This window comes from Bos indicus, chromosome 5, assembly GCF_029378745.1.
Source record: "Bos indicus isolate NIAB-ARS_2022 breed Sahiwal x Tharparkar chromosome 5, NIAB-ARS_B.indTharparkar_mat_pri_1.0, whole genome shotgun sequence".
NCBI lineage: Eukaryota > Metazoa > Chordata > Mammalia > Artiodactyla > Bovidae > Bos > Bos indicus.
Window position 1 is genome coordinate 117,417,270 of NC_091764.1, and position 22,327 is coordinate 117,439,596.

Consider the following 22,327-nt stretch of genomic DNA (forward strand, 5'->3'; position numbering starts at 1 on the left):
CTCCCCAGGCACGACCCCCAGGCCTGGCTGCGGGCTGGGCTCTCCTGGCCCAGGCATCCCCTGCCTGGAGCTGGCTCTGGGCCCATCCTTGGCGCATGAATGGGGGCGGGCAGGCTGGGGAGGGGTCCCCCAAAGTCCTGCTCACGTCCCCTCAGAGGACGGTGACTCATGGTTCTGTTTGGTTGGCTCCTTTTAGGGACAGTTTATCGTATGGCCTGAGTCACCTCTGGGCTTGAGATAACGGCACCCAGAAAGGCTTCCCTCTCAGCTGGGGTCCCTGCCCCGCCCTGCGTGTCCCCCTCCCAGGACCACCGTCCCGCACTTGGGTCCCGGGAGGCCCTCCAGGGAGCACTGGGCCCCCAGGCAGGGCAGGGACTGCATGCTGGCCACTCGGGTGGGGCTGCAGGGTCTTGGTGAGCCGGGACCTCATTTGTCCCCCAGGCCTCTACGCCGGAATCAAGTTTTTCCTCATCGATTTTATCTTCAAACGCTGCCCGAGGCTGCGAGCCAAGTACGATACTCCCTACATCATCTGGAAGAGCCTCCCCACGGACCCCCAGCTCAAGGAACGCTCCAGCACCGCCGTGTCGCGCAGGGTAGGCCACGTGCCGCTGGGGAGGCCTGCCCGCCTGCCCCGCTGTGCCTCGCACCCGCTCCTGGGGAGACTCTGATCTCGTGGGGCCCTGGAAACGAAACAGCTGTGCGGGCAAATTCCCCGTGACCAGCTCCACTGTCCCAAAGGTCCAGGGTGACTATCCCAGAGCCGGACAGCCCTGGGCAGGGGACGGCTGTTGGGGGAGGTCCCCACCCACCTGAAGGACCCCTGCCCATCCAGACTGGCTGGGGAGCAGGCCCTGCCCAGCCAGGTGGCCCCCCAGGCCCCAGGCAGGAGGGTTCAGGATGCTGGAAGCTGGAGTCCCGGGAGGGCCTGGTTCCCGATCCCTGGCTTGGAGGCTCGGAGGCTCGTGCAGCAAGGCTGAGACGGCACATTCAGTGCTCACAGGCTGGTGGAAGGCTGTGTGGGCGTCGGGTACTGTGTCCGGAGCCAGGACGCGGAGGGCACGCTGGCCTTGCTGCTCTTCTTGGGGTCCCAGACTAGTGGGGAGATTCTGGGCTCGGTAGGACTCCCATGGAGGTGTAGGAGGGCTTCCTGGAGGAGGTGACGTTGGGTTTCACCTTGTGTCTGAGTGTCCAGTGATGCCTTGATGCCTCTGTCTGTGGGAGGGAAGCTCTGGGTCAAGCGTGGGCCGGGCTTCCTGGCTTCTGGGACCGCGAGGCTCGCTGGGGGCCTGAACTCACAGGCCAGGTGTGCAGCACACAGCTCGCTGAACCCGTGGGTGGGCTCTGGTCACACAGACCCAAGTGGACGCAAGGGGTGAGGCCCACCTTAAGCAGGCTCCCTAAGCGTCTTAACCAGAGAGCCGGGAGGCGGGCTTCCCGGGGTGGAGGGTGACCCTGCTGGGCGTCCACGCGGCTCCCTCAGCGGGTGGTCGTGCCCGCGTGTTGTGCGGCCCCTGCCCCTTCAGCTGTCTTGGTCCCGTGCACGTTGTCCCTTCCGGCTGCTGTCGGGACGCGACAAGGAGCGGTGACCCGGGGACGCCCCTCCCGCCCTGGGGCCGTGCGTGGCCGTGGCTGACTGTCTGATGGTCTCGGTGGCCGGGGCTTCGGTCGGCCCAGGGTGGGGGGCTGTGCGTGGCTGTGGCTGACTGTCTGATGGTCTCGGTGGCCGGGGCTTCGGCCGGCCCGGGGTGGGGGGCCGTGCGTGGCCATGGTTCACTCTGTCTGAGTAGTCGGTGGCCAGGGCCTCGGCCTGCCTGGTGTCCGCAGCGTGGCTGTGAGCTGCCCTGGGGCTGAGCGCCGGCCAGCCCCGCTCTGACCGCACGAGCCGGCTCAGCCTTGGCTCAGCGGCTGGGACGGGGCATCGTGAGAAGGGCCCCCCGCGGCCAGGCAGCTCTGCCCAGGGTAGGGGGCTCATGGGCGAGGAGGGCCGGGTCCCCTGGGGGCCCTCTGGGGGGTGTGCGCCCACGCCTGGGTGTGCCTGCCTCTCTTGTCCGTGTCTGCAGCTGGGCCCGGGGTTGGGGGGCGACCGTGTGCACCACCCCCTCGGCGGGTGGCGCTCACAGGCACCCGGGCCTCCGCAGCTGCAGACGGCCTCCTCCCGGAGCTGCGTGTCCAGCGCGCCTGCCGGCCTGAGCAGGGACGAGGACACTGGCCGCCTGCACGGTGCCAAGAAAGGCAACTTCCACGAGATCTTCAACCTGACGGAGAACGAGCGTCCCCTGGCAGGTACACGCATGCTGAGCCTGTGGGCAGGCCTGGCGGCTCGCCCGCCCCGGTGCTGGGACCCAAAGGCAGGGACGGGCCGTGGGGGCCAGGGGAGGGCCCCTGGGTCAGAGGTCGGAGCGGCCAGGCGCATCTGCGGCGGGCGGTCTGGCAGCAGAAAGGCAAGCAGGCGTGGGCAGGGCGGCTTAGATGTTGCGGCCTCTGTCGTGTGTGACCCCGGCTGGCGGAAGACCTCTGCAAAGCTTCAGCCTTGAGCTTCTCCCAAGCCCTCTTTCTGCTGACCTAGACCTTGATCCGTGTGCTCTGAGAGCCACGGCCCCAGTTTGATCTGTTTAAACCAGGCTTTGCCTTCACGCTCCTGCCCGCTCATGTGCGAGGGGCGCCCATTTCCCAGCGGCTTCAGCCCCTGCCGCCTCGGGTTCCCCCGATGGTGGAGCGCGAGCCTCGGATGTTCCCGAGAAGCCAGCGCTGATGCTCCCGACGCAAGCCCGGGGCGGGCGTCTCCGGGGGGAGCGTCTCGGCCAAGTCCTGTCCGGCTTTGTCCCCATCAGTGTGTGAGAACGGCTGGCGGTGCTGCTTGATAAACCGGGACCGGAAGATGCCCACCGACTACATCAGGAACGGGATCCTGTACGTGACGGAGAAGTGAGTGAGCCGTGAGTGGGGTGCAGGCGGGCACGACCCCCAGGGGCGGCCGGGGTCTGAGCAGGCATCCCCCCGGTCCAGCATCTGCCCAGAGCCACCCAGAGCCACTGGGCCCTGGCCCTGGAGTCCAACATGCCGTAACCGGGGTGCCCTGGTCTGCTGTGCTCGTCATGTGGCAGGAGCCCCCCTCCCCGGCCTGGGCCCTGAGGGTGGCCGGCAGGCTCCTTGTTCATCCCCCTTTGGGACGAGGCAGCCCAGCTGCCCCGTGGGGGTGGGGGCCCTGGTCTCAGCCTGGGGGGCCCCCTGACCACCTCGTCCCCCACACTCTGCCGAGGACCACACCTCCCTAACCCCCCCGCCACTGCTGGAGCTTCTGGCCAGGCGGACCCTGGGCCTCGGGTGTACACGTCTCCCGCAGGGCGCCCCGCGGGCCTCGTTGCGGGACCGTGAGTGGGGTTTGGTGGGAGCGCTGGGCTTTAGACTCAAGAAGCCATAGGACTCTGTAAAAGCGAAACCGTTTGCAGGAAGCCGGCGTGTCTCAGTCGGTGAGGGGGCCCCGTGTCGGGGCTGCGGGTCGGCTGCTGGCGTGGCCCCTGGTTCACGTGCTGGGCTCTGTCCACTCCCCTGACCCCCCATAGTTACCTGTGCTTCGAAAGCTCCAAGTCCGGCTCTTCCAAGAGGAACAAAGTCATCAAGCTGATGGACATCACAGACATCCAGAAGGTGGGTGCCACCCCCCATCTCAGGAGCGGGCGGCTGTGGGGTCGTGAAGCAGGGAGCCACCCTGGTAGCGGGGTCGGTTAGAGCGAAGCACGGGGGGCCGTGTGGACCGTCGGGCTGTGCTTCTGGGCGGCATCTGTGCAGGCACACGATCCGCCTGTGCTCTCTGGCTGGCGAGGCCCGGGCCATGGGGATCTCGCCATCCGGGGCTCCATGGAGGAGAAGGTCCTGGGGTGCGAGGAGGGTGGCCCTGACCCCAGGAGAGCCCCAAGGTGACACGCCTGCTGTCTGCTTTCAGTACAAGGTCCTCTCTGTCCTGCCGGGGTCGGGCATGGGGATCGCCGTGTCCACGCCGTCCACCCAGAAGGTAAAGGCGCTGGCCGGGCCCGGAGGTGGGCGTGGGCCGGGGGTGGGGGCTGCCCGCGTGGCCCGGTCCCACGAGTCCCTGGCCTGCATGGACTCCCGCCTGCGCCTGTTTGCTCCCTCCCGCCAGCCGCTGGTGTTCGGCGCCATGGTGCACAGAGACGAGGCGTTCGAGACCATCTTCAGCCAGTACATGAAGATCACGTCCGCGGCAGCCGCTGGCGCTGACAGCTAGTGCTGGCTCCTGGACTCCTCTGGAAGGTTTTCTTTTTCTTTTTCTCAACAGTTTGGTAGTGGAAAAAAAAAATTGGACATCCTCATGATCTTTTGCAATAACCCCCCCAGATGCGTGGTTCCCTTGTGTTGACCCTGCGTTGTGTAGACCCCTTTGTGCAGGGGTCAGGGCTCTCGAGGGCTCGTCCCGTGGACGCGGGGGCCACCGGGAAGGACGACACCACACGGGACCCGCCGCCAGGCACGGCCGGGCCCCCTCGGTCCCCGCGGGGCAGAGACCGCGCAGCCCGGGTGCCGGGCACCAGCAGCTCTTCCGCAGCAAAGCCACAGGAGCGCGCAGGGCCTCCCCGTGGAGAGGGACGTCCGCGCCGGGCGAGGGGTCCCTGCCAGCCTCCGTGAACGGGCCGGCCCTTCAAGGAGGCCCCAGCACGCGTGTTGGGAGCACGATGCCGGCCAGCCTCTCGGGGGCCGCGATCGGCCTCGGGGATGCGGAGAGGCCAAGGACGACAGCCGCTCAGGGGGCTTCGAGCTTCGGGGCTCGTGCCGGCTTCCAGGCTGCAGGGCCGGCTGGGTGAGGGGCTCATGGGCTGGAGCAGGAAGGATAGGGGTGCCCCAGGCACCCCCAGGTGGGCTGAGAGGTGCTGAGCCTGCTCGGCGTTGGCGGCAGCACAGAGCAGAGCCCGGAGGCCGGCCCGCACCCCGGTGCCCCCAGATGGAGGGGAGCGGGGTCCTCGCAGGCCTGGCGTCAGAAGCCGGCGAGGTGTCGGGACTGGCCCGAGACCTCGGGGATGGACGTGCCGAGCTGCTCAGCGCACTTCCAACAACGGGCCCGCCGGCCCTCAGCTTGTCCCGCACCCCCCGGTGTCACTGGGATCGTTGTTTTTTGAAGAAACAGAAGATTATATTTTTTACAGAGAGCAAGCTGTTTTTCTTATTTTTGTATCATTTTTCAGATGTGATTTTTACCTTTGCTCCTAATTTGCTGGTCGGGTGAGTGATGCGGTGGCCTCACTCAGGTCACATCCCCAGAGGGGTCCCCCCGCCCCATGGGGAGCCTCCCCCACCAGCTCCCGAAGCACACGCCCCGGTCTGGACCGTAAGGGCGGGGCCAGCCCGGCTCCCATTCCCCCCGGCGCTGGGATCTTTTGATTCTGCAGGTCGACCTTGAACGGACGCAGGCGGAGTCCACCCTCAGCCTGGGCTTTGGCCCCTGGTCAGCACAGGTGGAGCGAGTCTCGGGCTGGGGGAGGGTCCACAGCCAGTGGGGCCCCCCTCCGGGCGCGAGGCAGGCAGGGTGGGCCCTGGACTGGGTCCAGGATGACTGCGGGGGCGACATCCGGGAGTGCTGCCGGACGCCCTCGCTGGGGCCACTGTGTGGTCAGCGTGTGTCCCCAAGCCTGGGGCAGGGGCCCTGCAGGGGAGCGGACTTGCTGTCTTCAGAGCCACGTGGCTTGGTTTGAGTCCCTTCCGAGGAGAAAGGGAGATGAAAACTGACCATGTGCTGGGGGCGGCCGCCGGGGGCCGCGGCGGGCCCTGCTTGGAAGCCCGGGGCCTCCGCCGGGAGGGCGCCGGCCTGGGCAGACGCCCTGTCGGCAAGAGCCCGTGTCGTTTTTACTGAATCGTGTAAATCTGGGCAGATGTTTAATTTCTGCGACCGATCACGGAACTAGAATGAATGTTAACGTTTTTATGTCTGAAGCTTGAGTCTATTTTCAATCTGTAAATGCTCCTTACCAGTAACTTTTGTTCTACAAAAGGACTGTACTGTATGAAGAACTAATTGAAAAAAAACCCTCCTGTAACTTTTTTTTTTTAAAAAAAAAAAAAACCTTGTTTAAAGAAAAAAGTCTTGTATAAATTATAAATTTTTATTTAAATAAACCTGGAACGTGTTGTGCTCACAGTGGGGGAGGGTGTGGGGTGGCTTTCCTGGCAGGGTCCCGTGGCCAGCAGCGCTGGAGGGCAGTGGGGTTTTGGCGTCAAGGCCGAGGGGCGAGGTGGGTCCCCCGGGAGTGGGCCGTGGGGGCAGGGCGGGGGGCTATGCACACGGACAGGCTGGGAAGACGGAGGCAGAGGCCGGCTTCCAGAAGAAGGAAGCCAGTGATGGGTGGTGGCCGGCGGGGAGGGGTGTCCAGGGGCTGGCACACACCCTGGAGGGGGGTGCTCAGGCCTGGCCTCCGGGGGACCGTGAGCATCTGGGGCCGGGTGCTGCTTGCAGCCCCCACCACGCTGAGGTGGGAGGCCGAGGGGCCCTGGGCAGAGGGGTCCTTGGTAGCGCGTGTGGTTCTGCTGGGCCACTCGCCGACACTGGACACGGATGCAGGAACCTGCCTGGCTTCTGCAGCCACTGGGGCCGTGCAGTGACCGTGCTGGGGGCCCGGCGGTGCGGGGCAGGGGGGTCTGGGGGACAGAAGGGGGAGACGGGCGCACAGAGGGAATGAAACGAACGTTCTTGTTCTTGAACTGGGGCTCTCTCCACGGGTGCTGTTTACAACATGGCGTTTGGGGAGTCTATTTTACGACTGACGGACAGGTAAATAAGCAGGCCACACACTGACCAAAGCGGGGTGCTTATGGTGAACCAAGAACTCGGTCTGGTCCGGTTCTCCCCACGGTGACCAACTGGCAAAGCTGATTCCAAAGGTATTTGCTGAAACAGAGACTCGAGTGAGGTGTGAGGGACCCTGAGGACTGCAGGGGTGTCTGGGACTGGCAGCTGTGGTCCGTGATCCGAGGGAGGCCCTAGTGTCCGGCTCGCTGAGATCTGCCCCAAAACCACTGGGACAGGAAGCCCAGCCCCTTCCTCTTGTGGACCCAGCGTCCTCCACTGTCAAGGGCTGGCATCCCACCAACAAGGTCGTGAAGGAAGACAAACGTTCCAGTATCTGTGACTACAGACAGCCCCCAGGCCTGCAGATAAATGAGGCAACCTTTTTGGATATAATCCCACTCAAAAAACAACTGCATTTCTACTTAAAGGAGAGTAGCCTCACAATAACGATGTTTTTAAGAACAAATCCAAATAACATTGAGAAATGTGGAAAAATTCTAAAGCTCTAGGACATGATGAGGACTGACGTAAAGGAAAACACACGCAATGTTAATAGACTGGAAAATTCCGTCTCATGATGAAAACGTTTTAATACCCGCTAAATGAGACAAGCTGCAGAAAATGACACAGTAGGACCACTTCATGTAAAGAGCAAAACCTGTGAAACTACGCTCTCTCAAGATAAACACATGGGGGAAGGAGAAAAACCTTTCTTCTACCCTCTTACGTTCAGTTACTGGAGTCTGCAAGTTAAATCAACAAAAGGCAAGTTAGGAGAAAAGGCATAGAGTTTTTATTTAATGCTAATATTTACGTATTTTTTTGTTCCTGGAGGCCGTTGTAGAAAAAGAGTCTGACCCAAAGAGGTGGTCAGAGTCAGGGTTTTATATGCCGTTTTAATAAAGGGCAATAAATTTGTCAAGAAGTGACAAGATAAAAGGGAGCTTGGGCTTCTTGGGTGAACATACTGAGGAATTTTATTTGCGGGGAAACTAATGGACCAGAGTGAAAGTCGCTTGGTCATGTCTGCCTCTGTGCAACTCCATGGACTATACAGTCCCTGGGATTCTCCAGGTCAGAATACTGGAGTGGGGAGCCTTCCCCTTCTCCAGGGGATCTTCCCATCCCAGGGATTGAACCCAGGTCTCCTGCATTGCAGGCGGATTCTTTACCAGCTGAGCCACAAGAGAAAGGGGCTGGCAAACGGAACGGAAGGGTGGTTTTATTACTCAGGTTGGTCTGTCAGCTCAGAGCTGACTCTGTCTCCAGGGACACGGGTGGCCCCCGAGGGCAGGGGGGCTCACCCGCACATCGGGAGGGCGTGTCCCTCCAGGCAGACGTGGGAGGGGCAGGCAGCTCTGCATTCCCCTGCTGCTTCACTGTCACCTGCTCAGAACACCCTCATGCCCAAGTGGCGCACGTGGGGTGCTGTGTTCTGATCCCCTCACGTGGGTGAAGCAAGCGATTCACTCCAGTTTTAAAACCATAGTTCCCTCCTCCGTGGGGACAGGGGAGGCTCGGTCCACAAGGGCACACGGGGAGGAGCCTGGGGGTGAAGATCAATTCCTTGGCATGGGTGGTGGGCTCACCATTGCTCACTTTCTTTACATTGTACGTGTTTTCACACAAAAAAATACTCTGCTTTGAAAGACAACAGGAATTTGTAAGAGGAAAAAAAAAAAAAAACCACATTCTGCCCAAAGTAACAACTTTATTTGTCTTCTCAAACATATCAGAGCAAATTCACCATCTTCTAACCTTGAAGCCAGCAAGATTAGAAAGGAAGTTAAGCCCCTTTCCGTTGCCACTGCCAGTTCCACGGGGCCGCTGTGAGGGCAGAGGCAGCTGGCGCCGAGGGGCTGGCACGCCGGCTGCCCTGGCCTGCGCATAACCGGGAACAAGGAACCGCAGCACCGCCGGGCACAGGGTCCTCCCCATCCAGCCATCAGTTCCGATTTTTCCTTAAAATCCTGGAGTTTAGGCTGTGGTTGCTCCACCAGAGTCCTGGCTTGTGGGAAGGTCAGGAAGGTACTCTGGTCCTGGGGTGGGGTCGTCCGCAGCGCCTGGGGTGGGGGTGGGGGCTCAGACAGTCACATGACCCCCGGGGACAGTTCCAGAATCTGCGGTTTTGAAGGTCAGCAAGCGGTTGGTGAATATGGCCAAGGCCACTGGGGTACACGTGGCATTACAGGGGTGGGGGTGGGGGGTTCCTTCTTGAACAGAACATGCTTACTCTCGGCCTAGACTGTTTTTCTAGCAACGGCAATGGGTTTCGGGGCAGACCAGTGATTGACGTTTCGCAGGGACGATCAAGACCATGGAGACCCTCTTGGGGACCCTGTAGAAACACGGTCTCCTGAAAAACTCCTGTCGAAGGCTGCCCTGGGTGGGAATGAGACAGGACATGCAACATATATGAGTTCTGAGAATGAAGGACATCTGTTAGAAGCGAGGGTGACCGCCGGACCCTGTGTGGTGGCCGGCGGCCCTCAAACTGCCTCTTGTAACAGTCGAGCTCCCTTTTCACAAGTCCAAATGGGGCAGCATCCTCTTAGGTTTCAGATAAAGCTGCTGCAGATGCGTCGTCCACGCACAGAAGCACAAACACAGATAAAATGGGGCCAGGCCAGGCGCCCCCCTCCCGGTCCGGGGTGGGGCCCGCACTTGCGCAGCAAACAAAGGAAAACACGGCCAGCGAGGACACTGTACGCTCTTCCGGTTTACAGGACGCACCTTGCAATAAATACGTGGAAGGAAGTGTGAAGACAACAAAGGCATGGGCCTGGATCACGGGTACAGACGGGGCTGCGGGAAGGGCACCCCGGCACGTGGGACCCTCTCCCCAGGGCGGTGGGGCGCTCGGTCCGAAGTTCACGGGCTGCTTCCCGTCGGGCCACCGAGCCCGGGCACGGCAGCCCCCGCCGTGGGGAGAGCACTCGCGGCGTCTAAGCGCTGAGACACTCGCCAGGGCGACACGAGCGGCTGGTTTCCAAGGCGCCTGACCTGTCCTCCGGCCGGATCGTCTAGAAGTGCTGCTGTTGCAGGAGTGCAGCCCGGGGAGTCCCTCCCGCTCGCTGGACCAGGCTGCCCCGGAGGCAGACTCGGACACCGCTGCCTTGTAGACGCGCAAGACAGGAAGGGTCCAGATGCGCTGCTCTACTTGCGAGGGACGAGGTAAGTGCTACAAAGCGAACCGCTCCTCAGCAGGGGCTGACCACCAGCGCTGCAGGGCAGGTCCTGCCGAGCAGCCCAGGGACCCCACGGACGCCTGCGGTGCAACGCGCCGCCCGAGTTGCTGCGTTAGAGCCACGGGCGGGCCGTCAGCGCGGCTGCAATCTCAGGGGCCGGCACTCCCCAGCCTGCACGGGCCACTGCCAGGCTGAGACAGGTGAAATGCAGCCCACAGACGCACACAGAACCGGAAATGCCAAGTGTTCCACAAAACTGCTGACAAACACGCTATTTTTCTAAAATCAATATTCAACTATCAAAAATAAATTTCTAAATTTGAATGTATCGCAACATAATTGGTCTGTCGTCATTGTCTGAGACACGGTTCCCACGGCCGGCGCTCAGCCGCGGGACTCCTGCTTGGGGCTTTCTTCGATTCCTCGTGCGAAGAGCCGGACCAGCTGGCAATGGACCCTGCGGAGACAGAGGGTCACACTGAGACCCCGAACCCTGGCCCAGGGGTGAGGCAGGCCTCAGTCACCAGGGTCGGGTCAGGGGCTCAGAGAAATGTCCTGACACTCCCGAGAGACTTGAGTTGGCAAAGGGCCGTGACGGCCAAGCGGAAATCCAGGACTGTGCAGACCCACCCGTGAGCAGAGGGACAGCCCCACAGGCCAGCCTGGGTCCACTCATCAGAACCGAGCCGTCAGGGCCGTGGGGCGGGTCCCACGAGGAGCACTCTGAGCGTCAGGAGATGCAGTCCGGGAGGCAAGGGGCCCCACCTTCCACCGCAAGCACAGCATGTGAGCCTGGGGCTTGGAGGTCTCCCGGGGCTCCTGGGCCCACCCCCCACCCCGGCAGGGCCTCCTCCCCATGTCATGAATGACGTCACACGCGCCTCAGAGATGCTGGGTCATAAAAACCCCTGAAGTGACGCGCTGTTCCAGGCACCGTAATATCTATCAAGATGCACAGGATCTATTTCACGAGAGAACCTTTCCTAACTGTGAACCGTTCCTAAGCCGGCATTAAAAATACTTGCATTTCCTGAACTTGTGAAATGAGTCGACCGAAAGCGGAGCCCTGCACATAGGACCGCGGGATGGGCTTTCTTGGGACCTTGGAGCCCTCCTGCCCTGAGATGCGACGTGCGCGGTCACTGCCACGCTGGCTGCACCCCGGCTGCAAGAGCAGGGACAAGCAGGCCGGGCCTCGGGGAGGCTGGAGAGCCTGCCCCTGCCCGTGGCTTTGCTTGGACGCCAAGGGTAGAGAGGCCCGGCTGGGGTCAGTGGCTGGTTGCCTGAGAAGCCATCTACAGCGGGGTGATAAGCGAGGACGTGCAGCCGAAACGTGGGACATGTGCCCCGAAACGTGGGCGATGTGCCCCCAGCTGTCCTTCCACGCTGCGGGGGTGGGGCTACGTGCCTGCTTGTGGCCACTTTCCTCATGTGACCCACTCACGATGGTCAACGAGGGCCCAGTGTGGTTTGCTTAAAGTAGGCTTCCCTGCTGGCCCAGACAGTAAAGAATCTGCCCGCAGTGCAGGAGACCTGAGTTCTTCTGGGAAGATCCCCTGGAGAAGGAAATGGCAACCCACTCCAATGTTCTTGCCTGGGAAATTCCATGGACAGAGGAGCCTGGCAGGCTACAGTCCAAGGTGTCGCAAAGAGTCGGACACGACTGAGCGACTAACACTTTCACTTTTCTCTCAAGATCCTAAGGACGTTTGTAACAGGATGGAAAGAATCCTTCTAGAATTAAACAGCTCCCCTCAGTCTCTCAGGGGCTTCCCAGGTGGACCTAGTGCTAAAGAACCCGCCTGCCAGTGCAGGGGACGTAAGAGATACAGGTTCCATCCCTGGGTGGGAGGGATCCCCTGGAGGAGGAAATGGCAACCCACTCCAACATTCTTGCCTGGAGACTCCCCATGGACAGAGGAGCCTGGCGGGCCAGAGTCCACGGGGTCACAAAAAGTCGGACACGACTAAAGCAACTTCGCACGCTTAACACCCACACCTCCATCAGCTGCTGCTGCTGCTAAGTTGCTTCAGTCGTGTCCGACTCTGTGTGACCCCGTAGATGGCAGCCCACCAGGCTCCCCGTCCCCGGGATTCTCCAGGCAAGAACACTGGAGTGGGTTGCCATTTCCTTCTCCAATGCATGAAAGTGAAAAGTGAAAGTGAAGTCGCTCAGTCGTGTCCGACTCTTAGCGACCCCATGGACTGCAGCCCACCAGGCTCCTCTGCCCATGGGATTTTCCAGGCAAGAGTACTAGAGTGGGGTGCCATTGCCTTCTCCAACCTCCATCAACAGCCATTAAAAAAAAAAAAAAAGAACGCGTTTATGTCCTTCCGTGGAGAAAAAACCTTTTTCGGCACTTATATTTAAAAAAAAAAATCTTCCTTGGCACTTAGATTTCGCCTGGTTATGTAATACATATAACCAGATTGCAGATTCCCAAGTCCAGATACAATGGGCCTAATGGATTTGGGGCTGGAGGGGCAGGCCTGGCACCCTGGACCTTAGCTTGGCCGTGGGTTCCTCGGGCCGGAGCACATCCTGGTGGAGTCAGTGGACCCAGGGCTCCGAAAGCACCCACACAGGGAGTTTGTTAGTTTAAGTCGTTAGGAGACGAGAGGGAACATCGTGCAGGGTGTGGCAGAGAAAGTGAAACGGAGGGGCTTCCACCCCCAGCATCCTCCCAGCACTGAGACAAGGGCGTCTCCGGGGACCATCCCGGGCACGCCCGTGCGTTCACAGCGGGCTGCCACACGCCAGGCTGTAGGGTGCCAGGCTCCCAGAGCCCCTGGGGCACACCCCTGCGTTCACGGCGGGCTCTCACACGCCAGGCTGTAGGGCGCCGCCTCCGCTCACCTGACCTCGATGGCCGGGCTGCTGAGCACCTCCCCATCGCAGTTCCAGCTGCTGCTGGAGGAGCGGCAGCAGCAGGAGGTGGGGTGCTCGCTGCACAGCGGTCCCAGCCGCTTCTTCCCGCGGCCCAGCACACTGCTGTCCTCCTCCTCCGCGGGCTTCGACACAAACTGGAACTTCTTGACGCGATAGACCTCCACGAAGGTGAAGTCAAACTAGCGAGAGACAGCCAGACAGGAACGCGCGCTCAGCGGTGCCGCGCTGGGGGCATGACCACCATCGGGGGCCACCCACGGGGCCCCCCACAGCGTGGGGACATGAGAAATGGTCACCACCACGCTTAAAACCCAGTCTCACCCACACTGCGTGACACTTTAAAGAATCCCGTAGTTCCCAGCAGTGACTTGTACCGTTCTTTACCTTTTTAACAAGCGGTATTTTAAAAGCCACAGGGAAACACTCTTGGACCAGATCTTAGAAAAAACTTAACAGCCATGAACTTCACCACAACCTGAGACTGATCAAGAGTTGCACCTGTCTGGATAGCGTTAGACTCAGGATCCCCCCACCCCGCGTCACTGCACACACGACTGTGACTAAGGGTCTCAGCAGAACCCCTTCCAGGAGCTGGAAGACTGTGCCATAAGTGGGCTGCGAGAGCAGCAGAAAACGGCGCTGCATCGGCCTGTCCTGTCTGTAAACAGGAAGAGAAACAACAGGGGAGCGTGTGGAGACATTCGCGTCGCCTGGTGTCCAGAGCCAAGGCTTATACGTGAGGCTTTATACGGAGGAAGCATGGCCGAGTTCACAGTGGGTGAATGGCAGGCAGAGGAGTCTGCTGCGGCCCCTCGCACGCACAGCAATCCCCCGAGGGGCCGCCCGGGTGGAGGACGCGCTGGCGCAGGCGGCGTGGAGGCCGTGGGACCCTCACCTGGTCGCCCTGGTTGGTGTGCCTGACCAGAAAGCGCAGGAAGTTGAACCGGGAGCACTTCCGGATGAGGATGAGGTCGGAGGAGCCGTCCCCCAGGTGGGCGGCCGGGGAGAGGCCTTGGGGGCTCCGGGGACAGGCGCAGGACATGTTGGTGGCGTTGATGGCCAGGAACTGCCCGCAGAGGACCTTCCACTCCTCCACCTCCTCTGAAGCGGGAGGAAGCATCACAGTTCAGTCGCTCAGTCGTGTCTGACTCTTTGCAACCCTATGGACTGCAGCATGCCAGGCCTCCCTGTCCATACCAACTCCCGGAGCTTACTCAAACTCATGTCCATTGAGTCGGTGATACCATCCAACAGTCTCACGCCATGTTAAACTGGGACCCGGCAGGTGGGGGTGGGCTTCCTACCCCTCGGCATCGGCACAGAGACAGCCCGCCCGCAGTCACCTCCCGAGGGGCAGTCCTCCCCAGGGCTGGGATGGGGGGCTCTGGGACCACCATCTAGGGCAGGGGTCGCCAGATCTGGCCTGCCACCTGAGTGTGTGTGGCCTGTGAGTTAAGACTGAGTTTTACATTTTTAGATGGTTGCGGGGGAAAAAAAATCAAATGAGGAAAGTACTGTGTGATGTATGGAAATGACATGAGACAAATCTCGGCATCCACAAATCGCCCATGACTTTCATCCAAGGCCTCGGCGAGGCCACTCGCTGAACCCCCAGTCCCAGAGCATTCTGGAGACAGGCGTGGAGTAACTCAGAGGGACGCGGTGAGAGGGGCCCTTCCCCAAGGTCCGGCAAAGGCCAGGGCGCTCGGCCTGGAGGAACCGAGGAGCGGGTGCTCCGCAGAGAGGGAGGAGGGGCCCCGGGCCCGGACACCTTACCCGTGCCGTCCAGGCCGTACAGCGACCGCTTCTGCTCCTCCTCCAGCTGCTGCCTGCTCTGCCTGCACACGGGGCACCTGCGGCAGCAGCGCCGAGTCGGTGACGCGCGCACAGCAGGGCCCACCAGCCCCTCCCGCGCAGCTGGCGTGCAGCCTCGGAGGCTTCACTTAAAAATACTTCCCTTGCACGTTAATTTGAGCTCTCAAAATCAGATTGACTCTTAGAAATTATACGGGCAACATATCCTTCTCGGAAATTTATGGAAGTTACACAAAGCCAGGCGCATCCCTTGGGGGCCCTGTGTCGGTTCGGGGGAGGGGTGAGCTCGGCCCGCAGTTGGGCGGGGGGCCACCGGCGGGAGCAGAAACCAGCTGCAACGCCCGCCGTGGACCCTCCTGAGCCCTTGTTCCCTTCGCATGACAGGTAACACGGCGGCCGTTTGGTCCAGTAGGTGACAATCGAGTCAGCGGCTCAGAGCTCAGGGTGTGGGGGACCCCTTTAGGGTTTGGGGGACCCTGGCCGCTGGACATGATGAATGGCACCCCCCATCTTACACTGCAAGGACCGCCCCACTCACAACCCCAGCTGGTCCTGCTTCCGTCTCATCATCTGAACAGAAGCATGCATGCGAGATGCTTACCCCGCCCGGCAGGGTTTCCGGTCCCTCGGGGAGCCCACCGTGTGCTGAGCTGGCAGGAAGGACACTGTGCCTTCGTAGCAGTGATGGGAGAAGAAGGTCTTCAACCCTGAGGACGGAGTGCGAGGGAGAGGAGGTGGCGCCGTCAGCCTCGTGAAGGGGCTGGCGGGTCGCCGGGGTCGTCGGGGACAGAGCATCCGCAGAAGGACAGGGCCTCTCCGGCCTCTGGCTGAGCCGCCGCCACCGTCTCGGGGCGCTGCAGGCTCCTGGCTGCCAGGGCCGCCTTCTGTGCTGGCAGAGGGGGCGTCTCGGCCACCAGGGAACCCTCGTGGCCTCAGGTTCTGCCTGTGAAGCCCCGGGCACACCCCCAGGCTTGGGCCTGTCGTCCTCAGCTCTGGGGTTTCTGGGGGCTGGCTCTCATGATAGAATGCTGACTGAGGAGGAGCCGCTCCTCATGGATAGGTAAAGAGAGCGGCTTCTTGGACGGAATTGAGTCGTGGGGAAGATGCCGCGGAGACGGCCGAAGTGAGGACGAGAAGACGATACAAGTGCGGCTCACGAGCGGAGGCAGCTCTGAAAGGCCTGCTGTGGGTTAAGCGCTATCAAATTTCACCGCGAGCTACAGAGACAGCATTCCTGGAAGAAGAGTCGACTGATGCGGCAAACTTCAGTGTCGTCTTATTTTAAGAAATTGCGACACCCCGCCTTCAGCACCCCCCACCCCGATCCGTCAGCAGCATCACGGAGGCAAGACCCTGTACCCCACAAGGGTTACAACTCATGGAAGGCTCAGATGGCAGTTAGCGGTTTTTAACCGTAAAGAACTTTCAGACTGAGGTATGCACCTTTCTCAGCTACGATGCTACTGCACACAGCACGCTTGAGTGTACACGTAACCTCACATGCACAGGGAAAGCAAAACATTCACGTGACCTGCTGTGTTTCGACATTTGCTTTCTCAGAGTGGTCTGCAACTGAGCCCTACGTGTCTCCAAGGTGTGCCTGTAAACTTTACCCAAAGGTGAACCATAAGGGGAGTGACCAGAGAAATGACGCATCAAATACAGCCAGAAAGGAGGGGATTCCCTGGAGGTCCAGTGGCTAGAACGCTGCGTATCCACTGCCCGGGGCCTGAGGAATCGGGGAACTAAGATCCCAAAAGCCACGAGGTGCAGCCAAAAAATAAAAATAAATAAGTGAATACAGCCAAGGCATTCACCTCAACCACAAGAGTGTCAGATTCTGAGCCCTTTGTCCTTTCAAGCCCCCTTCTGCACTGGGGCTGCCCTGGTGGCTCAGCTGGTAAAGAATCCGCCTACAATGCAGAAGACCTGGGTTCGATCCCTGGGTTGGGAAGATTCCCTGGAGAAGGGAAAGGCTACCCACTCCAGTATTCCGGCCTGGAGAAGTCTATGGGCCGTATAGTCCAATGGGGTCGCAAAGAGTTGGACACGACAGAGCCTTTCACTTCACTCTGCATTTAAACGCCGAAAGCTGGTGCTGCACACGGCCTGAAACTGCAGACCCTCACTGGTTTGTCCGACCTGGAGTCAGCTGACCTCCATTCCCAGCCCTGCACCCGGGGACCCGGGGGCCCGCACCCCAGGGAGAGCGAGCCGGCAGGGGCTGGGGGCGCAGGGAAGGCCGGGAGCCGGGCTACCTGAGAAGTCGTATCTGATGAGGCCCATCCACCGCTTCCTCTCACTGTCCTTGATGATGTCGCCGTAGAAGCCGTAGCCCAGCAGGGACACCGAGTACCGCAGGAGCGTGCTGTCATGGTGCACGGCCGACACGTCCATGGACAGCGAGTCCCCTGCGGAGAGAGGCCACGTGGGAGCCTGGCTCAGATTTCCGAAAGGGGCTGGGAAAGCTGCTCTGTGGGGAGGGAACAACAGGGCCAGGAAGCTCGCTAAAGGCTGCTGCTAGCTGAGAGGACAGTGGTCTTGAGGAGGAGGACGAGGCGCCTGGGTTCTCAGCCATAAAGTCACGAAGGCACCGCCTGTAAACACGGCCCTTGTGACTTCGGGGGACACGGAGTACAGGACTGCCATTGAGGACGAGGACAGGGCAGGGAGCTACACGGGGGCCCTGCAGGTGCCTGGACAGCGCCGAGCAGTGACGACTGCTGCAGGGTCTCCTGCCCCGGGGACGCGCTGTCTAGAGGAGTTGGGGGGGTCTGTCCCCCCAGGATGATAAGGGGCCGAGTCCTGAGCCGGGAAGAGGGCTGAGATCAGGGCTCCAGACGGGCGGGGTGCGCCTGGCCAGTGCAGGGGGTGAGGGGGGGGCCGGCCGGGGCACGGGTGCCAGGCGCCCCAAGGCTGGGGGTGCGCCTGGCCAGTGCAGGGGGTGAGGAGGGGGCCGGCTGGGGCACGGGTGCCAGGCGCCCCAAGGCTGGGTGAGGGCCCTGGAGGGTCTGAGCAGCGCCTGTGTTTCTGAGGGTCACCCAGCTGGACGAGCTGGATGGTGGCAGCGGAGGGCGGCAGACAGGGCCCCGCGGGGGGACGGGCCAGGGCACCCGCGTGGTAAGGCAGACGGATGCCCATGTGCGCCTGGAGCCCTGGGGTCCTGCGAGCCGAGCAGCAGTAACGGGGCACCTACCCACAATGATGTGCAGAGCCGAGGTCTCCGCGTCGTTTGTACCGACGGTCGAGTAGCACACGCAGTCTGTCGACCCTAAGATGGGGAGAGATCCTTAACGTCGCTGCAGGAACTTAAGATCCTAACGTGTTTCCAAGTAGGGAAGCAGTAAGCACTTCCTTTTCTTCCAAGGACTGGGGGAAATACAGCGTAAATACAATCTACCTACAAAATTAGTTCCTGAGGTCGTTACTGTTTGTTGTTCAGTTGCTAAGTCATGTCCAGTCTTTGTAACCCCACGGACTGCAGCACGCCAGGCCTCCCTGTCCACCACCAACTCCCGGAGTTTACTCAAACTCATGTCCATCGAGTCAGTGATGCCATCCATCCATCTCATCCTCTGTCTTGCCCTTCTCCTCCTGCCCTCAATCTTTCCCAGAATCAAGGTCTTTTCCAGTGAGTCGGCTCTTTGCATCAGACCATAGCACTGAGGTTGAGTCATCAGGAATGCTGAGACTGACCTTGATTACTATCAATGAGCTCCTCACGGAGCTTTCAGAGACCTCTTCTGGGCCCTGTGTGGGGCGTGGGGGGTGGACCTCGGGTGGCGGGGCAGGACTTGCAGCAGTGCCCGGCTGCTATGAAGATGGGCAGCAGCCCTGGGGCTCCAGACCACCAGCCCTAAGGGGCTCAAGGGGAAGCGCACACTAGACAGCTTGTGAGGGTCACAGAAGGGGCACAGCGGCCCGTGGGGCCTGAGAGACCCGGAGCCCCAGCCCGGCCCAGTCCCGGGTCGTCTGAGAAGGGCAGGTGACCTCAGAGCACCCAGCTAGTGCCTGGATCAGTGATGCTATGGGTCCTCCCTCGGCCTGTCCTGGTTCTAACTGGGTCACCACCTGAGTGGGCAGAGAATCTCCCAGGTGCTTATTTATAGCCGACTCCTGCACCCTGCTCCACCCCCGAGATCCTGACTCAGTGGGCTGGGAACGGGGCTGAAACGGAAATTTAAAACGTCTGCGGAACAGCTGAAAACCCCAGTCTAGACTTCCCCAAAGTAAACTGACGGTGCCCAGAACTGCACACTAAATATCACACAGACACACGACCAGCACTGACAGAGACCCATCACAGTCACCACCGTGCTGCCAGGCACGCAAGCTCCGGCCGCAGGCAGGGTCCAGACGCCGTGTCCTCAGGCCCCAGAGCATTCTGCACGTCCCTCAGCCTAAGTGACGTGGGACGGGGCTGCAGGTCCATGGTTGCACAAAGACGCGCTGGGTCGCAGGCAGCCTTGGTCATCTCTCAGAGCAACAGAATCTGCTCCAGTTTGCGATCAGAGTAAAGGCTCTTTAAGTGTTAATAGTTAATCTAAGCTAACTGATGGCTTCTTATGGCTGGTAACATATAGACTCATAACATACAAATCTGCCCTCTGACCGTGGAACCTCACCAGCATCTTCAGCCAGAAAACGGGGCGACGGCACCATTCATACCTGAGGCTGACCCAGCAGGGTCCCTGCCGCTGCAGCTCAGACAAGGGCAGGGAGGGCGTCCCCTCCCAGTTAAGTTCAGTTCAATCGCTCAGTCGTGTCTGACTCTTTGCGACCCCATGAATCGCAGCACGCCAGGCCTCCCTGTCCATCACCAACTCCCGGAGTTCACTCAGACTCACGTCCATCAAGTCGGTGATGCCATCCAGCCATCTCATCCTCTGTCATCCCCTTTTCCTCCTGCCCCCAATCCCTCCCAGCATCAGAGTCTTGTCCAATGAGTCAACTCTTTGCATGAGGTGGCCAAAGTACTGGAGTTTCAGCTTTAGCATCATTCCTTCCAAAGAAATCCTTGGAAGAAAAGTTATGACCCCTCCCGGTTAGATGTACGCAAAGCCCCTGCCTCACCTCCTACCCCCTGACTACAGTGGGTCCTTTGAAAGAACGAGGTGCTTCCTTGAGTCATGAAACACGTTGAGCCAGCCAACTCAGGACAAGCCAGCCACCTTACACCCCGAGGCCCCCTGCCCTGACACCCAGCCCCGGCTCCAGGCACCAGTCGCTTCTTCCAGGCCGCCGCCTGCTTCCCGGGCTCCCCTTCTCCTCCACTGTGCTCCAGGCCCCAATGCCCACCCACCACCAACAGCCGGCTCTCTGAGAGCACAGACCACCGCCACCACCTGGTGGGAACCTGGTGCCCAGGGAGGAGGGCAGGACCCCTTCCCGAATGCAGCCGTGGTCTCACGTCAGGTGTGTGGAGAGAAGAGCACGCCTGAAATGGAGTAAACCTGAAGGCAAAGCCACGGGCGACCTGCCCGGCCTGCACCCGATGGACAGACCCGGACGCCTGGCCCCCTCACAGTGGACAGACCCTGATGCCCGGCCCCCTCATAATGGACAGACCCCGACACCCAGGTGCCCCCAGTGGACAGACCCGCCCTCCCACCTCCCCCAGTGGACAGACCCCGCTCACCCCACCCCCCAGTGGACAGAGCCCGACGTTGGGCCCACGTACCCGCGGGAATGATGCCGATGCGCAGTGGGCTGGGCACCAGCGTGGCCCGGGGCTGGTTCTGGTCCACGCCAGCGTCCCTCTGCGTCCTGCCCACCAGGCCGTGGAGAACCTCGCTGAACATGCCGTCTCCGCCCACGCACACGATGCTGCGGGAGGAACAGGGGGCGGACTCAGCACCCGTGGCCGGCCCCCAGCTCCCCGAGGGTCCAGGCAGGGCCTTTCTGACTGCCTGTGCCGCTGGGACCACCGGCCCCCACCCACCCACTTTGCTCCTGCTCCCGGCAGACGGCATTAGACCCTCTGTGTCTAAGGAGGGGAGCCTTCGGAGCCCGCTGTAGCCACAGGCCGGGCTCTGAAAGGTCTGGGGGACCAAGTGAAGGCGGGGCTGGGACTAGGCCTCAGAGGACGCCCCTGCCCTCCAGCATGGCTGCTGAAAGGTAAGCCGGCAAGACCCCCACAGACCCCTCTTCCCCTGCCAGCCCCTCACCAAGGTCCCCAGGAGCCTGGACCCTGTGGCAGGTGACACATGGCTCCCTCCTGGCCCCTCCCCCACCACGGCCCACTCCCGCTGTGTGACCCTGGATCTGCTGACCCTCAAGCTACCTGACGTCCCCAGGGCCACAGTCGCCCACTGGGGACCCGAGAGCCTTCTCGGGGCCCTGGGAGCGGGAGCAGTGACACTCAGGACGCCGAGCGCCAGCAGAGACGGCGCTGGCGGCCCTGGTCACACAGCTGGAGAGACGGGGACGAGGGTCAGACAGATGCTGGCTGCACGGGCCCTGAGCCTTCACACGACCGGACGGGCCGGGCCCCCAGCTCAGCTGACGTGCCCCCCAGCTGGCTACACGGGATTCGAAACCTGCTGGGTGACGCTTGGGGAGCACCTGGTCACGGGGACTAGCCGATTCTCCCCTAGACGTCCTGGAGGGCATCCCCCTGTCCTGTGCCCTCTGCCAGCATCCAGCTGCTCCTGCCAGGGACCCATAAACCCTGGCGGCCTCCCGGCTCCAATCCCATCTCCATGCTATTCGCCATGTGAGTCTCAACCAAAACTCCCGCACCCAGAGGGGCGCCGTGTGTGAGCTTTCCGTCTCCTCACCACCTTTCTCGCTCTCTGCTCATCCACCAGGCCCCGACCACGTACCAGCCCTGTGCCAGGCAAGGGGACGGCTGTGCCTGAGGCAGAGGAGGCCGGTTTGCAGGAGCTGACCAGAGCACAGGGACAGCAGAGATGCAGACAGGGACCAGCCCTGCACCCCCGTGCCATCTGCACCCCCGTGCCATCGCAGCCGGAAACGCACACCTGGGTCCTGACCGAGAGGAGGTCTTGGACCCCAGACCAAGGGACAGGCGGCAGTCGGCCCCACCAGGAAGGCCGAGGACCCGTGCGGGGCTACAGGAGGCCAGAGACACGGCCCTGCATCTGAAGGCCACGCCTGCCCCGGGGCTCTTTTGTTTTAGGGAACTAATGGAGCGCGTGTAGAACCTGGGTCAGGACAGCACACGGTGATGGCGTCTGTGTCAGGGCCCATCTCCTGGGCAATGAGTGATGCCCGCATCTTAGCTCTGAGGACCTCCTCGACTTTAGGGCATATACACACATATTTAGGGACAAGAGGTGATCACCTTCAAATGAAAAGATTTCTGTATGAGGCAGTAAGACTGAGAAGGGATACCAAACTTCCACGGCGGTCCTCTGAGGAGCAGAGGAACGCAGGGTCCTCCGCAGTTCCTGCTTTGCCCAGCTTGAGGAGAGGCAGGTTTACTTCGGGGGGAGGGAGGGAGCAGGGCCAGTGAGGACGGCTGAAAGTAGGGGATGGGGGCCTCACTCACCCGTCGTACTTATCGATGTTGAGCTCATACAGACTCTCCTTGGCATGATTGGCACGTTCAGTTACTGTGGGAGAGACAACATGAGCTTGTAGCGTTTACACTCAAGCCTGAGAATCCGCTTTAAA

The 22,327-nt window shown here is 61.2% G+C and overlaps 2 protein-coding genes across 4 annotated transcripts in view; one reads left to right on the plus strand and one right to left on the minus strand.

Annotated features, from left to right (window-relative positions):
- Positions 1-6,126, plus strand: part of GRAMD4 (GRAM domain containing 4) — a 66,286-nt gene extending 60,160 nt beyond the window's left edge. For all 3 annotated transcript variants that reach the window (XM_070790588.1, XM_070790590.1, XM_070790589.1), the window contains exons 14-19: positions 442-596; positions 2,142-2,286; positions 2,835-2,928; positions 3,567-3,651; positions 3,947-4,015; positions 4,142-6,126. In XM_070790588.1, coding sequence (XP_070646689.1) covers positions 442-596; positions 2,142-2,286; positions 2,835-2,928; positions 3,567-3,651; positions 3,947-4,015; positions 4,142-4,246 — 653 coding nt within the window. In that variant the 3' untranslated portion in view covers positions 4,247-6,126. The remainder of the gene's footprint in view (positions 1-441; positions 597-2,141; positions 2,287-2,834; positions 2,929-3,566; positions 3,652-3,946; positions 4,016-4,141) is intronic.
- Positions 6,127-8,487: 2,361 nt separating this feature from the next.
- CERK (ceramide kinase) overlaps positions 8,488-22,327 on the minus strand; it is a 37,045-nt gene continuing 23,205 nt past the window's right edge. Inside the window, exons 6-14 of the mRNA XM_070788799.1 lie at positions 22,203-22,266; positions 20,370-20,515; positions 17,886-17,960; positions 16,948-17,100; positions 15,291-15,396; positions 14,651-14,727; positions 13,770-13,975; positions 12,842-13,053; positions 8,488-10,441 (exon numbers count right to left, since the gene is read on the minus strand). Of these exons, the coding sequence (XP_070644900.1) occupies positions 10,369-10,441; positions 12,842-13,053; positions 13,770-13,975; positions 14,651-14,727; positions 15,291-15,396; positions 16,948-17,100; positions 17,886-17,960; positions 20,370-20,515; positions 22,203-22,266 (1,112 nt within the window). The 3' untranslated portion in view covers positions 8,488-10,368. The remainder of the gene's footprint in view (positions 10,442-12,841; positions 13,054-13,769; positions 13,976-14,650; positions 14,728-15,290; positions 15,397-16,947; positions 17,101-17,885; positions 17,961-20,369; positions 20,516-22,202; positions 22,267-22,327) is intronic.